Source organism: Diorhabda carinulata, chromosome 3, assembly GCF_026250575.1.
Source record: "Diorhabda carinulata isolate Delta chromosome 3, icDioCari1.1, whole genome shotgun sequence".
Lineage (NCBI taxonomy): Eukaryota > Metazoa > Arthropoda > Insecta > Coleoptera > Chrysomelidae > Diorhabda > Diorhabda carinulata.
The window spans coordinates 8,284,687-8,303,602 of NC_079462.1; the positions used below are offsets into that span (position 1 = coordinate 8,284,687).

General features: G+C 31.1%; 1 protein-coding gene across 2 annotated transcripts in view; it reads right to left on the bottom strand.

The window, feature by feature from the left end:
• Window positions 1-24: 24 nt before the first annotated feature.
• LOC130891751 (protein pellino) overlaps window positions 25-18,916 on the bottom strand; it is a 119,446-nt gene continuing 100,554 nt past the window's right edge. For both annotated transcript variants that reach the window (XM_057796689.1, XM_057796688.1), the window contains exons 3-9: window positions 18,018-18,249; window positions 14,434-14,628; window positions 9,661-9,852; window positions 7,205-7,303; window positions 5,091-5,306; window positions 3,623-3,738; window positions 25-1,967 (exon numbers count right to left, since the gene is read on the bottom strand). In XM_057796689.1, the coding sequence (XP_057652672.1) occupies window positions 1,841-1,967; window positions 3,623-3,738; window positions 5,091-5,306; window positions 7,205-7,303; window positions 9,661-9,852; window positions 14,434-14,628; window positions 18,018-18,249 (1,177 nt within the window). In that variant the 3' untranslated portion in view covers window positions 25-1,840. The remainder of the gene's footprint in view (window positions 1,968-3,622; window positions 3,739-5,090; window positions 5,307-7,204; window positions 7,304-9,660; window positions 9,853-14,433; window positions 14,629-18,017; window positions 18,250-18,916) is intronic.

Consider the following 18,916-nt stretch of genomic DNA (forward strand, 5'->3'; position numbering starts at 1 on the left):
AGTTCACTTACAAGAAAAACTATCTTTATATAAAATCTAAACGTTTATTTCCATTCGCAATTTCTTATAATTTTAAGTGCAATTATGTATATACAATAATTACAAACTGAGACGATGAAGTCAAATATACGAAAAACAGTTTTCAATAAAATGATACATATTACTTACATTATCACTTAATTAACCTTCTGACTTGTTCACGATAATTTTTTCATAAAATCATTTTGGATACTCAAATTTTCGAATATAATAAATGCCACCACTTTTTGCTGAGTAAATATTTTATCTACGACATTAGTTGTTTGAAATGCAAGCAAAATCGTTAAAGTTCATCAAAAAATGAAGTACAAAGGTACCAAGTGTAGCTGAATATGTTTTTGATCAACACATGAGCAAAACATACTAAATTCTTAGACGAAAAACTTCATTCTTCCTCAATTCACTATATGTAGTAAAACATTTTTTTTTATTGCAATATTCTTTTTTTTTAAATTTTTTGAACCTTACAAGAAAGTTACTTAAACTTGTTTTAGATAGTAAAAGTATAGATACATTCCTATTCATTCCAAAAATCTCAACTAGACATCTAAACTGAGATAATAAAACTTTATGTTTCAATTTGTCCGCCATAAGAAATAGAAAAATGATAAGCTCAGAATATTGAGATATGTTTATTGTAAATGTAATCAGGTAAAACAGATTTAACAATATTGCAAATGAATTCAATTAACAAACTTAGAGCTACTCAAATATCCGAGAAGAGGGAGAAGAAATTTTTCAAGACTTATAATTTTATGAGAATATAATTAATGTGAACAAATATGGCACAAGAAAGCAAGTTAGACTACTCAATGGAAAAGTTGGTGAATAGATTTTATGAGGGGATTACTCTTCAAAGAAAAGTCCAATCTATGTTGCAAATCTACTAAGTTCAATTAAGGCTTCTAACTTTTAAGAATTGAAATTAACTATCTCCTTATATTTGACACTCATTGTATCAATAATTAATTAAACAAACATGTACTGTAAAAATATCGAGTTTAAATTATTTCTTACCAAGCTTCCAAATGTAAAAAATATTTCCATCTTATTTTATCTTCCATCTCATTTATTAATACATATGAATTTACCGACGATTATATACAGGTTGTTGAGAAAAATCGTTAACTAATTTGAAGTTACTTTTGCACTTAAATATCAATAGATGATGCATCGATTTATCCCTTAGTTAACGATTTTCCACAATTTCACATATTAAACATGATATCAACACTTACCTCTAGCAATATAAATAAAGCTTTGGTTGATTATTATACAAAATATTTTCACTCATTTACATGCACAATGAACCAAGAGTAAACACTACATCTTGCATCCTATCTCAAAATAATAAACCTAAGTGCAGTTGTAGCTTATTCATGTTCTCCCAGACTGCAAGTAGTTTATACAACTGGGATCTATATGAGATGCTCATTATGGCCGCCAATAAAATGCGCTCCATAAATATAAACTTAAAACTACTAAAGTAATTTCAATAATTATAACAAAAAATAAAATTAGTTGGTACTTTGCAAGTGAATTTAGAAACTTTAATATCTGGAATATAAAAAATAATATGAAGCATACATTTAAATTGATGAAAGAATAACCTGTGGAAGTTCATCATCTTTGATTTATAGTTGGAAATATTAGTATTTGAAATTGTTTATAATTCTCAAATAAATTAAAAATATGCTGAATCTATTCTCAAGATGAAATGTTACAAAAAAAGTTAAAAATAAAGTACTTTTTCCTAGGATTGGTATTTTGAGATTGGTTTAGTGTTTGAAAATAGCATAATTTAATCAACGTTGTCCTGAAATATTAATTTGACGTAACCCGGTGTACCGGATAAAGGAGAAGCGCAAAAAGGACAAACTGCATGAAATCCATTAGTACCATGAGGAATTGCTAAGTTGGCCCAATATCTAAAAATAAAATATTCGTTAAAGAATGGGTTCTACTACGTTATTTTTGTAGCGAAAATTATTTTTTCAGCAAATTGTATTTATACAAACAAAAATTATTTCATACTACCTTAATATTTTGAATTATAACAATAAATTGAAGAAGTATTCAAAAATAAATCAACATGTTTTATTTTCTTATGATACTATTTGTTCCATGTTTGCATTTTATATATAGTTAATTTTTGTTTGCTCTTTATCTTGGACTGGATATTCTTGTCTTGATAGCTTCTCCATCTTTTATATTATACTTGAGATAATCTGTATGTCCCATAATTCTTGTCTTTTCTAATTTAGTGATAGTCCTCCCTTTTGTGGTGGAATAGGCGTTAAGCCAGATTTTTGCTCCTTTGAACCTGTTTACTCTCCTCTATACTTCCATTTGGTTTGTTTTAATATTGATGTTTGTCTAGCTGTCTGATTTCAAACTAATTTTTTATATCGTACTTTCGTGTATCTTCTTCTTCTTTTAATGCTTATCCATTAATGGATGTTCGCGACCACATTTTTCATGGCTTCTCTATCTCTAGCGGTATGGATCAATGTCTGAATATCTTGTATACCCGTCCACTGCCTCACGTTTCGTAACCATGACATCCTCTTCCGTCCCAATCCTCTCTTACCTTCAATTTTGCCCTCGACTATCAGCTGAAGAAATTGATATTTATGGCCTCGCATTATATGGCCAAGATATGCAATCTTTCGTTTCTTCACGATGTTAAAGAGTTCACGGTCTTTATTGATACGCCTGAGAATTTCCTCATTCCTCACTTTGGCAGTCCATGGTATCTTCAGGATTCTACGATATACCCACATTTCGAATGCCTCTAATTTGTTGATGTTTTTTACTTTAAGGGTCCAACCCTCCATCCCGTAAAGAAGCACTGACCAAACGTAGCACCGCACAAGTCTCAGTCTAAGATCAAGATCAAAGTCGGTACATGTAAATACATTTTTAAATTTTATGAATGTACTTCGAGCTTGTTCAATTCGGCATTTTATTTCACCGTCCGACGTCCATTCTTCATAGAGCCATGTTCCTAGATATTTAAATTTTTCTACCCGTTCTATAGGTTTTCCATTATATGTTACTCTAGATTTTCTAAACGTATTCGCTTCCCTAGTAATAATAATGAATTTAGTTTTTTTGATGTTGATGTTTAATCCCATGTTTTGGCTATGTCCGCCTACTATATTAATTAGTTGTTGTAGGTCATCTATATTATCTGCGTGTCTGCTATTCCGTAATTACAGATTTGTTTGATTCGTTTTTTTCTAATGATGAGACCTTGTAACCTGGTAATTCTTCTATTTTAACTTTATGTTTATCTTACATGGTTGTAATTTTGAACGTGTACATTTTGTTTTTATGCTTTAATGTAAAAAATTGATTGTAGAAACTAGAGTTAAACATGTGTCTTATTACCATTAAATATGGCATACTATAATACGGACGCCTCGATGATCCGGTAACGATCTTGTTTTTGCCTCTCCGGATTATTGAGGCACTAGTGTAGATTATTTTTATTAAAAATTTTAGGATAGTACTGAGTGAAGCTATGATGAATTTTTTTGTAAAACGGAAAGGAAAATGAATGAAATAAAAATATACTCACTTGACAGTTTTTTCAGTAGCCATGTGACCACAAGGATTAAATGCATAAGTTGGTGGTCCTGAATCTACATAAAATGCTGGTTCTAAACCCATAAATACTTTCACGACAGGTCCTTTCTGAAAACAAAATTAAGAGATTTAAAAATCCCAAAACTAAATTGAAATTTATAAAATGTTTGTTGTCTTATAATGATCAGATTCAAATGATGAAAATTGCAACATTAACATTGAAATTGGGATTTTATTTAGTTTTTTTATAATTCATCTAAATTGAATATTAGATTGAAGCTTAAATAATAAAGTTTAGATCTTTTTGTCTTCTCCCAAGACAGTTTATTTAACTTATAATATATAACATTCATATTTTTTCACTTTCAAAACTCAACTTTTTACTAATCACTGACTACTCTCTCTCTCTCTCTCTCTCTCTCGTATTCTCAATGTTCTCTAAAACAATTCCTAAGCATTAAGTGACAGAACCTCTCTGTGATAATTGTGTTATCACATTGGTAAAAAGCAAGTAGAGTAACTTATCCAATTGGATAATATGACTTTGTTACTGTTTTTATTATTTCAATTTCAAAACTTTCAAAACTATTATGTATTGAAAAATAAAATATACTTTTTGAACGATGCTACCACCCCCTGCTCTAACTTCCTTGGATAAATTTATCACTAATATTAACTTTAATGTAAAATTAGTTGCTAGAACTGAAAATTGAACGAGACATGATGAGAAGGAAAGGTTTAGTTAGAACATGTTCATAACTCTGAAGATTGTACAGAATGATAATATCCAAATTTGAAATTGATAATTCACTTAGATACCATTAAAAACATCTCTTATGTTCACTTTAATACCACAATAACATTTCTTATGTTTGATATTGATAGATACTGTTTCAAACATTTATTACTTGCAGGAAAAGACAATCCGATTCTATATTTTTTGTTATCACATTTCCATACACTCACCAATTGAATTAGACTAACCAGTTTTTGAAGGGGCAACTCCTTAGTAGTTTTAAAAAGTTAGTTCTATTATAATCATTGTTGTTCAATTAATCTTCTTCTTAATTTCCGATTTAATTCAATCAAATACCATTACAATCTCTTTAGAAAATAGTTGAAGAGGTAGAAGTGTTTTTGATTTGACATCACACATTTTATCAAATTGTTTTTTGGATACCTGTTTATGTGGCAGAATGGCATATTTCATGACAGTTAAAGATATTATTGTGAATCATCAGCAATATTACAATATTGTCATTTAAGTATTGTTTTTACTTTTATTCTCAACTAAATTCTTTAGATTTAACTAGAAAACACAATTTATCTAAAATGTAATAATTTCGAAAGTAGATCTACAGACTGGTGGGTTGTACTAAAAAGTGGCAGATATTGGTTAAGATCTTTTATAATTGAATTTTATGTTTAAAATAAAAATAAATCTGATGAAATATTATTACCTCCAAACATATGGGACATTTTCTAGATCCTGTATCCCTGTCTTGACCCCAATCGTGGAGACCCTGAACGTGTCCACAATTTAAATAAACATATGGCTGTTGTTGATTTTCGTTTGGCGAAACTCTTCTTGGGATTACTAGAGTATTGAGACCAACAGGGCATTGCGGTCTACCAGCGTTAATTTCATCTATTTCTCGTTCTAAGTCTCTTTTGCTCTAAAAAATATACGAGATAAAAGCAATTTTAAATATGAAAACAAAGCTGAATATATGTTTTCAAGAAAACATAAGTGGACAAATTTCATATTCTTGTTATATTGAGAATATAACTTGAATAAACTTATCAAAAAAGCAGTGGTAACCCATCTTTTCTTGTTTCTCCTTCTGTAAACGTTAAGTGTAGTCTTGTCAATACCTTTCATTGTCTGTGGACTTAAGAAACGATGGACTATCATTGGCTTTGTTATTTGATTGCCATTTGTATTACTACAATAAAGTATGGTTATTATCTCTTTAGATGTCTCAAATCTACCAGCAGATCTCTCACGTTTAGATAAATAGAAGCTTAGACTTTGTTTTCCAATATATTCCACCTTCAGAAGTTCTTTAACATTGCGAGCACTTTCATAATCATCTGAAGGAAAACTCTTGTGGAAACAACCAATCCAAAACTAATGTGAAAAGCTAGACAGCACCGTCTATATTGGAAAAAAATATGTTGGTCGTTAAACCAGTCGGTTACTGCGATTTATAATAAAATTACCAAATTTTGAACTGAAAATATCGTTAAAGAGTGAGCGATATCGTTATTTAGGGATAATAAATATATTGACCTTGTAGCAAACCAAACAAAATTATACATATACATCATTATAGAGGAATTATAGTTATAGGGACAATGGTGTTCAAACCTAATTAAATATCCGCTAATAGATTACCCGATCCAATGTCTACATAAAATCATTTATTTGATTTCTTATTTCATAGACCTTTTATGTATGACTATGTTTCTAAATCGTCTTGGTTTTAGGTCTCTTCGGTGTTAAAATAATTTTTTTTATAATTTTTTGAAATTTGATCTAATTTTAGGGCCAAGTTCTAAGAAATAACTTTTGATCCTTTTTTGTATCATTTTCTACAGAGTGAGAAAAGTTTTCGAAGTCATTTATTGCTTCTTCACTATTGGTTTCATTCTCATAATTATTGGTGTATACCATTCTTAGGATACAAAATTTGGTGTTTAACCACTATTTTGGAAATATTGATTATTAGGTTTGATTGAATTGTTTCCAATAATTATTTTATGTTTATGTTTCCAATAATTATTTTATGTTTATGTTTCTAAATCGTTTTGATTTTAGGTCTCTTCTGTTTTAAAATTATTTTTAATTTCATAAATTGTAAAAAAACTAATTTTAAAACAGAAAATACCTAAAATCAAAACGATTTAGAAACATAAACATACAATAATTATTATATTCCTTGGAAACCAAGCGTAATAATAAATATTTCCAAAATAGTGGTTGTGTGTGTGTGAGAGAGTAGGAGCAGATATGGCCTCAGACTAGGCTAATGCCCACAGACATTTTTTTTTAACTAATCGATGTACCTTATTTAAAGAACTATTCTTGTTTCTTTAATGATTTTTATTATAGTATCTAAAATAGCTTTATTTGAGCTTGCCAGGAGAGAGCTAATATTTATTGGAAAAACAGTGGTTAAACACCAAATTTTGTGTCCGAAGAATGGTATACATCAATAACTATGAGAATGAAACCAATAGTGAAGAAGTAACAAATAACTTCGAAAACTTTGCTCACTCTGTAGAAAATGATACAAAATTTTTGGAAAAAAAAAACAGAAACGATAGAAATTAACATTGGTAATTAGACCTTGAGTTGCAGAAATGTTTTATTTACAAACTTCTATTCAGACTTTTTTTGTATTTTTGAAAATCAATTTTTGTTAATGTTGTTTACACGCTGGTTTTCATCTCAAAAAAATATAATTGGACAGTAGTTATTCTATTGGCAATCCCTAATGACATAATTATATTTTAGTTATTAATATTTAATATATAAACAATTCTAGATGTGTAAAATAATAAAACTTACTGGTGATGTTGCTAACCCCTCTGCCGAACGCCACAATAATGTAGCACCGCATAAATCTATTAAAGTACCGTCTTGTAGTACATTCGTTACCTCTTCCACCTAAATTAATAAAATACAAGTTTTAGAATGATAAAAAAAATTAATGGTTCTGCACAAAAAATTCAAGATACCTTGATAAAACTTGAACCTCGACAACGTAATAAGAGAGAGAGATACAAGTGATTGTGCATTTTTTGCATAGTAAAATATTGAGCCCTTAACTAATTCTGAACGTGGAGTAGGTAGGTAAAGGTTCCGTGTTAGGTTAGGTTAGGTGTATAGCAACAAAAGTAGTGCAACAATCTTTATGAAATTGGAGAAACGTGCTTACGAAATAGGCAAACGGATTCAACGATAAATAAGAAAGGGAGAGTCAGAATTTTTAATCTTTTAAAGAAGTCCCAGCTGTTTAGTTTTAGTAAATATCTAACAGCTCTCTGTTGTAGTTTCAAGATTCGCACCACCCAGAAGAGAAGGGTAGATAGGGATGCGACTCAATAAGGATATAATAGACTGCTAAGGAGGTGGATAAGTTCATTTCTTTGGAAACTGATTTCAGGGCAAAACAAGAGAAATTAATTTTTTAAATAAGGCGGCAATATGTAACTCCCATTTCAAGGAATTGTCCACAACAAGCACTAAGAATTTTAGAGATTCAACGACGTCAATGGTGGTGTTATTTAAGAAAAAAGTATGCAATGTATTTTTATATGATAAAACTTTGGTTTTAGAAACGTTGACCTGAAATAAAAACAAATGAAAGCATAAGTGGCACTGCAAATCCATAATTTTAAAGCTAGCGATGTTTGGTTGGAAAATTTCAAGATCTGGTCTTCAAAAAAGTTTGCGATGGAAGTGCAAGGGTAAGCAAAGAGGTTTGCACAGAATAGAAAAGACAATTGGAGAGTTTTGTTGAATAGATACGATAGATACGATACAATGATGTTTTTAACGCTGACGAAACGGAAATATTTTTCAAATGATTTCCTTTACAAAACATTAACATTTAGAAGCGAAAAACGAAAAATGTCGTGGAGGGAAGCAAGGCAAGGAACGACTAACGATGCTGATTTATACAAATTCTAAAAGTACATAAAAAATAAATAATTATTGACAAATCAAAGAAACCTCGTTGTTTTGCAGGCTGTAGATCACTGCCTCTGGACTATAAGCCAATAGAACAATATAGATGACCGGAAAACTTGTCCAAAGTAGGCTTATTAAAACAGACAAACAAATGATTACCGAAAAAAATTCTTCTCTTCATAGATAATTCCACAGCACATACTGACGTACCTCTAATGAAGGCCATCGAAGTTCAATTTCTTTCAGCAAACACAACTTCACAAGTTCAATCGCTGGATTAAGGCATAATCAAAAACTTCAAAACATTTCTATCAGTGTGTTACAACGAATGAGGATACTAGACAAAGCTTGAAGCAATATAACATCAAGTGCAGTGAAAAACTGCTTTAAAGCTTGTGGCTTTTCAGCACAGATGCAGTGAGTATTGAAACGGAGGGCGATGAAACGCCTGAAGAATAGAAGAAGCGTATGTCTCACGTAGAAATTACTATCGACGAAAGCTGTAAATACTTTACGATCTTTTATGTAGCAATGCACTAATACAGTAGAGGATGATGTTTTCTCTTCTTTATTTATATTGAAAATAAAATTGATTTAAGAAGTGTGAATAGTTTGAAACAAAAAAAATTAATGAATCTTTTGTAGAATAAAATAAACTTCAATAAATGTACGTTTAAATGAGGTACGTATGTATTAGTATTTCAAAATTTATTTTGCATTCAACCTCTGTCGTCTATCTCAATAAGTCCTAAAAAAGGGGTTATAAAGCTCTGTAAGTATTGCTACAAGCTCGTCCACGACATGGACCGTGAAGCCGATTCTGTTTATTTAAATAGAATCGAAAATTTGATGGATCGCCTGGTACAAACATCATGGGGATAAGCGGAAACTTTTTATTTTCTAGAAAGGAATTCTTTTTGTATAAATTGTCGCTGATGTCAGTAAACAATCTGATGTGTTCTGGATAGTCAACTAAAAGGTGTGTTCAAATAAATTACGTTGAGAATTAGATAATTGTTTAGAAATAAGTCTTATTGTATAGTGTAGTAAATAGTGACTAGTTAATTGTTTTTAGTATATGAGTATAAATAATTCAAGTAAGTAATATAAACAGTGTGTATAAATCCGCTCCACTGTATGAAAAAAAATTGCTTAAATAAATAAGAAAAACGTTACAGTAAAAATATAAACCAATGAAAAATCCTTAACTTAAACCCTTTTTTAGTAAAAACCTAGATAATTCAAATTATTAAACATTTCCTTTGGTCTTTATCTTAAAGATATTCTACTGTATATTATACATTAGAAAAAAATAGTTATAAAATACTTACCACTTGACCCCTTTGTTGTGCAGATCGTGATTCTCTCAATGAAAATATCCCTCCTCCTACAGACGTTTCCAACCAATAACCATATTTTGCTTCACCACCACAAAAGTTTCCTCGGGGGTGCATTATTAGAACACCGTTTGTTGTACAACCATCGATTTCTCTGCCATTTTCTTGCCATTTTAAAGATTTTTCCTAAAAGAAGATCTATTTACTAACTCATTTATTTATTTACAAGGGCCGGGCAGACGAAAGCGGGCATGAGCTGTAGGTGACTGCGAAGCTCTCGTACTACACACTCAGGCATCAGTCGGCGTTGTGCTACAGCCACTTAAACATGTTCGCTACTATTGATGCTCCCACCAAGTGTGATTCGTTTTCTACAGGTTGAAAAAAGACGGCCCTCGTATTTGTTTATTTATTCGTTTATTAATTTATTTTTTGTTCATTTAACTGTAGTCGTCTCCATCTATGTTCGCAGAAGTCACTATTATATAATCGTTAAAATAACAAATGGCCCTAGTAATCAACCCGGTATTAATGTGTTGCAGTTGCAGTAAAATACAATGAAATATTGCAATTTTAAAAAGTGTAAACAAAATATGAAATAATGTTAACCGTGGCTTCAAATTACAAAAACTTGGGAACTATTTCTCGAACACAATGTGAAACGAAAACGGAAATTTGTATATAAATATAAATTTCTTGACATGGTGCAATCAAATTGGTAACCCAGGTCACTAGATTTATCATCAAATATCCTCATATATTTTCAACGAATGTTTTATCTACATAGATTTTATAATACACAGATTTTAGGCACCAAGGAAAAAATGAATTTAGCAAAAAGGTTCAACTTTAAGTTTATTACAATATAGAGGGACGTTTTGTTGAATTTTGAATTTGTATACATATTAGAGTGTAGTTAAAATTATTTAATTAATTTTCAATGTAAAAAGTAATCGCAAAATGGTGAAGCTATTACACTCAAGTAGTTGATATTTATCTTGAACTTGTATGTTGTAGTGTTCGGGAAAGACGTGCCTTGGTAGCTGATTCCATAGGCTTGCACTTCTCCAAAGGAAGGAACCCCGATAAATTGACGTTCTTGGCGTCTGCAGGCGAACTGGGTGTTCATGAGCAACGTCTGCCTGTCGAGTAGATTTTTGCAGATACTGCTCTAGGTGGGATAATGTTGAACAGCTCAAAAGAGCATCTGCCGTGCTAGTATCGGTAATAGGATTAGAAGCTATTGCGGTATATATATCTTTTTCGTGTTATAGAGCATTAAGTTTTTGTGAAGTTGCCTTGGCTAAATTGACCACGTGATTGTGCTAGGACATATTACTTCCAACTTCAACATCCAACAAGCAAATTTGCGGTGATGATAATATTTTATTTCAAGACACGACCAAATCCTGAGCTCAGTCCCAGACTTCTTTATAAAAACAGCAGCCTGGTCTTTGCTGCATTAAACTTAATTAGATTGCTTCTGTCCCTTTCCAGAATGTTTTTAAAATGGTGGTCAAGTAGATCGTTGATGTACAGAAAGAAGGTTATCCATTAAGACTGTACTCTAAATGTTTTTTACTTTAAATATGAGGAGTGTTAAGAAATACTGCAAATGATCCTCGTGCGTTAACAAGAGCGGTGGCGTTTGAACTTGTTCCGGCACGGCAGTCTGCTTTAATGAGATGATGTGTGTCGTAGAACATGGATCTTGAAGAACATATCAGGTATATGAGGAATTTAAAAGTGGAAAAGAGCCATGTAAGAAAAGTATAGAAGTGTACAAAAATTGGACACACTTATCAGTCGTTTGAACTGACTTCGAGAGCGGGAATGAAGAACTTAGTGGCTGAGCGAAGCATTTCAATGATCATTGTTAAATTAAAGCCAAATCTGTTACTGAACTTTAGCAAATAAATGATCGTATTTCACTTTGATTAAAAGTGAAATCGTCTTCCTGTTGATTATATTTAATTGCCAAAATTGTTACCAGAGAGTGAGAAAAAGATTCAGGGAAATCAATAACTCACCTCGCCTTTAAAAACCCGTCAATCAAAGTCGAACATAAAAGTCATGGTCACTATTTTATTCGGTCGTGAGATCAGATTTTGTTTCAAGGGAAACTTCATTGATTAGATTCGCATCATAGAAAAAGGGGATATTTTGATTTTAGTATTGACAATGAGAAGGCGGATGGAAGATTCCTAGCAATTCTTCCAGTTATCGATTCAACAATGGGGTGAGTGTATTACCATTCGAGAGCAGTGTATTAAAAGAGATAAATTAAAATTGTATGTTACCTTTCTACCTTGCTTTCACTGTATTTTTTTTTCATTATGCTTCTTAGAATTTTTTATTTCATTTACGAATTTGCCACTTCTTTTCTCCTGCTAACCATAAAGGAAATTGTTAATAATCCAAAGAAACTCGGAAAGTATCAGAAGGCAATTAATTGTGAATGTTATTTTGAAAATTGACAAATCTAATGCTTATATTTTAAGCAGACAATTGGATATCAAGTGAAACTTTCAGTCCAGAAATCAAGATTTGAAGCTTTCTACTTAATATTTTAACATTTGTCAACTTCTTTTCTCTCCATGCCCAGCTTTCATACATGATCCAATTCTTTCTCAAAAATTCCCATGTTAAAAACACTCTAGAACAGTCGAAAGTACTTAAGCATGAAGGCATAAGCCAAGTAACGCGAGAGAAAAAAGAATTTTGTAGACTGTATGTAAATCGAAACGTTATAGAATTTTCTGTTACTGGACTTTATTTACTAGCTATTCTGAAACTTTTCCAATTTGCCAGAGAAATGCGATTGAATAGTTTTATAAACCGATTAAATGAACTTTACAAATAAAACCGTTCGTGCAACACGAATCCGGTAAACAGTTCCAAATTGTTTCAACACGGTCGCTAATTTTGTCTATACAAACATTAAACACCTTAAAAAATTAGGATATTGGAAAAATTCATCAAAAAAAAATAGTTTTGGATAGCTTATATACAACTTTTATCATAATTTTTTTTATCCTTTTATCAATATTTATAGAGAAAAAAATTAATGAAAAATCAAAAATTTTGTAGGTAGTTAAAACATTTCAGTAAGGTCGCTATATTGCGTGACGTCACTTATAGAATAAACACCGAACTTATGATGCAAAGTAAATACGACAGTTATTCTCTCTCTTATTATGTAATAATGTAAGAACTTATCTATAAAAGGTTTATTCACTTTATTCTTGTATATAGAGAAATATTTTATTTATACGTAACTAATAAATAAAAACAGTATTATAATAGCACAAGCTACGTTGCCGGTAACGATAACCTCGTGATCATCAAGCAGACAATTGCTCAATTTTATTTAAATATTTTATTTTCTGAGATTATTCCATATTCCAACAAAGTTTGTGAGGTAGTGTGTGTACTTTGAAGTTATTTAAAAAGTGTATAATTAGTTTACTGTTGTATAATATGGTATTATGTTTTGTGCCAGAAGGTATTTGTCAAAGAAAATAAAAAAAAATCACTAAATATATATACGATCGTCAACGCAGTGTAAACTTTATTTGCGAAGTGATCCCTGACCTGCCCGAAGAATGGCATTGTATAACGTCAACACTCCTGTAGTTTATTTCACTCTCATCGTAAATTTATCATTAATTTTTAGTGCAATAATTATTTATTCACAATTTATTTCTGAAAAGACAGTTTTTACTCTCATGTAAATAAACAGCTGTGGTTCAGAAATTAAAAGATAGTTTTACCACAGAGATAAGAAGAATTAAGCAGTCAAAGATTTTGCAAAATGTGTTGCAAAGTTTTAAAAATCGCATGGCTTGTTGTATTGAAGTAAATGGACAACATTTTGATCATCTGCTGTAATTACCTCTACTGTATGGTTTCTAAAATTCGTAATTTTCCTACTTCAAACATGATATACATATACATACAAACATTTAAAGATTTGTCTTCAGTTGTTGTAGGTTTTCTGCTCCATGATTTGGATACATATTTTACTGCACCAGTTTCGTTAAACTTTTTTACTAATTCACTAACACTAGACTTTATTACGAGATTTGTATTAGCTATAGCTATAACTCCGAAATTATGGTATACGGAACATTAATTGAAAAATAATCCAGTATTTCTAAAAATACAAAATATATAGGGTGATACATTTGAAATAACAAATTACATTATTTTTCCGGAAAAAGGAAAGATCTGACAACAATGCAAAAACCACCATAATACCGGTTGTATCGCAAGACTCTTGTGCACTAAAATTTATAAAAACCGTACAAGCCGTTTCCATACATAAAACTCATTCTGTATATTTGATTATATGATAAAACAAAGTTTGCCGTTTGTATAATTACAATAAGTTGAAACACATTCACTTCAATAAACGCATAAATAACCACAAAAACTATATAATAATTCAATAAATAAAAACTTGACAATTAAATATGAGAATTAATTTCTTCGAAAGAAAAAAATTATACAAGGCGTGTCATGCGGCGGTGGTGAATACGTACTTTCTCATTTAAAATACAACCCCCTGTATAATACACATTTTTGGATTATTCAGAAAATTCGATGTATAAAACAGCTTTCTTTAGATGTTTTTTATGAATATTAAAAATAATATTTCCGTCAGATTTATGAGCACGGCGAAAATGTTGTCACTGTTCCCATCAACGTAAAATCTGCATACATTAAATTAATAAAACTATCTTCAGACTATTATGTTACACTTACCCCTAAAAATATATTTCTAGAAGTATCAAAACCAGCGGCGTATATCCTAGCTATTTTCGGATTTGTTCTATCACATAATATTCTACAAGCGAACCTGGATATCGTACTTTGATTAACTTTCGTATCTCCCGTTTTATCACCAGGTATGGTATCCATGACTACAAAATCTATGGGAGTTTCCGATGATCGTCCAATCTGTAAAAACATATTAAGGATATTCGAAAGGTGAATTAAACATGAAATTAGAGTGGCGGAAACAGATATAATCTATCTCGCGTGTATCGCCGCTCCACAATGCGATTTTATTAGCCATCTCGTGTAAAAATTAAGTAAATTTGATTAAAACTAATGTTAATTGTTTTTTTAGGTATAGTATAAAGTTTTATATCAGATATTGGACAAGTTTTGAATCAAACAATATTCTAATAAATATACGTGTTAGTAACAATAAAAAGATATTTACCAGTTTTTGCAGAAATTATTACCCCTGTTACTAATTTTATAAGCTGCCGATGATTACAGCTAACTCCGATTCGCTCTACATTTACTAAATACGAGAGTTGCTACTTAAGTTCTATGATATGACAACATTGATATGAATATGTCAAATCCGACATTGCCATCATTAAGTTTGACATTTTTCATGGTGAACGTACTCAGAACATGTAAACATATGAGTGTTATTTGAGTTGTTTGCAGATACTCTTGGTCAAAAAATGAATTTTTTGCGTGCGATGTTTTTCTACGACTTTCGACGTGGATTAAACCAACATCAATGTACCGATTAACTCACTTCGACTTTTGGTGATGAAGCAACATCTCGAACCATCGTATTTCGCAGGTTTTCCCGATTCAGTCGTGGTAGCAATATGCTACAAGATGATGCTTCAAGAAACGTCTATAAGACGAATCATAGATCTATGCATGTGAACCCGAAACTAAACAATAATCGATTGTATGGTTCATACGAGACGAGCCAAAACCAACAAAAATTGTTCGTACACTAAGCACTTCGAAGCAAATGTCGCCACTGCTCTGTTAGAGCAGTGATTCCCAAGTGGTCCAGGTGCACCCCCAGGGTTCCAAGGGAAGCTCTACACAGTTCTAGACTCTAATTACTTGCATTTATAAATATAACATGTAGCCTCACAAATTATAAAAGGTACGTTTTCACCAAATTTCTTCTTCGATGGCTTTCATCCCACTATTATATTTTTTGATTTCAGGTCTAGAAGCTTAGACTGAGTGTTCTCTTTTAAAACCGACAATTAATAAAATACGAATGTCAAGTTTGAACTGACCTACTGTCATATACATGGTCTATTTAAATTTGATCCTGACTGGTGCATTTAAGCTTGAATCGGTAACATTTTTTCTTAAATTGGTATAAACTTTTTTATATTCGTGCGTTCAGTGAAGTTGTCGAGAACTTGTTTAATGCGACTCTATTAACGACAATAACATTAGAAAAATTCAAAAATAGTTTTCGAAAATCGTCGTGTTTGCATACGAGCGATAGCAGAGCCTTTCAACATCAGATCAACATATTTTAGTTAATGTTACGACTCGTATCCTGAAAGACCTGAATCTTTTACACAAGCAACGTCAAGTAGAGATATCGCAAAAGAGATACGGAGGATCCTACATTCATCAAACTTATCATTACTGACCTCCAAACTGTCCAAAAATGAGCAGAAAATAAAAAAAAACTACGTCAAAGCGAAAATAGAGATGATGCTTATCGTATTCACCAGATTTGGCTCCCTGTGACTTTTTCCTCTGTTTGAAAATCATAAATCCACTTTGGGGAACGCACCATGAATCCATTGCCATTGAAGCCACGAATAATAATAAAGTGCCGGAAGTCATTTCAGTTGAGGCTTACAACAAGTGTATGGAAAATTGGAGTAAAGGTTTGTATTGGCTCGAAGGAAGTCTATTTTGAAGGCAATAATTTATATTTGTATGAAAATACCCAAAATTGTTGTTTTTTTTTTTTGACAGCGCGGTCAAATGTGATCGTCTATTTGACTTTCTCTAATGAACCGCAAACTATTCAATAGTTTACTCAAGTGTTCACTATGAAATTTTACTGACAAGATAAATATTTAGATGAGAACGAAAGCGTGCACAAATTAGGGATGGTAAAGGCACGTAATTTCAATAGGAATGTCACATAATAATTTTGCTATGTTTCACAGATGAGATTGAAGAAACATAAGAGTGGAGATATTTACTTTTTTATCATAAGATTAATTTCCTTCCCATATAGACTTTCATCTAGATCTAAAGTACAGTTAATCAAATAGGATACATAACAAACACATTCTAGTTTGGATCTAAATTTGCCAAAACCTTAATGATCGTGTTTAATGACATTTAGGCATTTTAAGCGAACAATAATCGAAACCCAGTCCCCTAAATGTAGTCGGAAAGAGAATTATTGATCATTAAAATTTCAGGATCATAAAATACTAAATATCATGAGTTTGGAATAGAACGAAAGGGAAGTGAAGATATTTATGTATGCATGTCGAGTCACCATGAAAAATAATAACCTGACGAGGGTAAATTGCTAATTAAATACAAACAACTACGTGAAATGATCAATGTTAGGAAGATTATCAAATATACAACGAACAGAGGGACAGAGTAAAAAACCTAGTAAAAGAAGCTAAGGCTAAATCGTGGAAGGAAATATGGAACAAAAACGCGGTGGCAATGCAAAAATGCTGCATCACATATTGCGATCAATCAGAAAAAAGAAGAAATATCCAATAAGCAAATCAAACTAATAGCGGGAAATTTAGAAGCAGAAAGAGATGAAGTAAAATCAGAAATAGAAGACGACAATATAACAATATAATATAAATAAGCCCCATACGAGGAGTAGAAATAAAAAAGGGCAAGGTAATAAAGGCGAGAGGAAAACTATAAATAGAGAAAGCACCAGGAATAGTTGAAATAAGGCTAGAAATGAAATATTTAGGAAATAAGAGTATGAGATTATTACACAAAATATTACTAGTAGCATGGAATACCCAAAAGCTACTCCAGAGGAGTGGAAATTAGCGATAATACAAAAAACGAAGTTATAACGACTGCATAAATTACAGGGGGATATCGCTGTATGCTGCAAACTATTTGAAGGTATGATTGAAGATATACTAAGACATGAGGTAGAGACAATACATTAAATCATACACAGGCATCATTTAGATCCAATAGATTAACGCCAAATTGGATATCAACTTTGAGACAAATAACAGAAAAAATAACAAACACGAAAATGTTTCTGTTACAGCTGTTGATTTAGAGATAGCCTTCAGTAAAACAAAAAAAAAAAGGGAAATAATGAGGAATAGAGGAGTTAGTAAACAATTGATAAATATAGTTAAGAATTTATGAATTGGAACGAATTCTTTGCCAGCTAGTTTATGAGAGTTTCGGTTTTTGCCACAATCCCACTACGAAAACGTTAATAAAATATATAAGGAATCAATGAATTTTATACACCGACGGAAGAAAAGGTTGCGGATAAGTAAGTATATTCAATTATAGCTTAACAAACAAAATTGCATTACCTGGAACATATCAGTGTCTTCATCATTTGTATATTCTACTATGACGGCGTGATTTCTCGATAATGTGTAGGATATTGAATGTTGGGTTGCATCTAAAATTGCTTGTGTCGAATGTGGTGTTCTAACTACGTAATGTCGTAACCTTTTAACGCCGTTGGCAACTTGTCGTTTGTAAAATACAAATTTACTTCGTCTTCTGCCTCTGTCACCTTGAGGTAGAAATCCATTATATCTGAAAAAAAAATAAGACTGAAAAGTAAATTCGGTGAAGTTTCTATTATTTCATATGATTCAATAAAATATTTAATTTTTGAAATATTTGATTATTTTACATGAATTAAACATAACTGATATTCATATGAAACAGAATGTTATAACATTCTAAATGGAAAACTAAAATTCAACAAATAAATGGAAGATTTCTCCAAAAGATGTCATTACTAGTTTCAAAATTATATTTGTTGAAAAAACGAAAACGATAATTAATTATATTGATAGCATCAAATTTTTATTAGCTGTTATTTATTAAATTGATAATGCGTTTATGGTCGCGTGGTTAGGTTGTCGCTATATAATCAAATGGGCGCAATTTTTCATTTTGTCATTATATATTTTTAATTAACTATACATGATTTCACAAATTTAATAACGATTTTTACGAGCCATATGAGGTTTTTGTGATATACCTTTTATGGCTTAATAATCGGTAAATAGAGTGAATAGACATGTAATTTTTCTGCGAAAAAAATTGTCTTCTTCAATATTGTTTACTGTTCTATCTTGTCACAAGTGATTTTTAAGAATGATTTAAATAATGGAAAAAGAAAGAAGATTCAATGCCATAAATTTTGCCTCTTCAGCTAGATCCTTTAATACGTCATCTTCGGTTTGGCATCGAC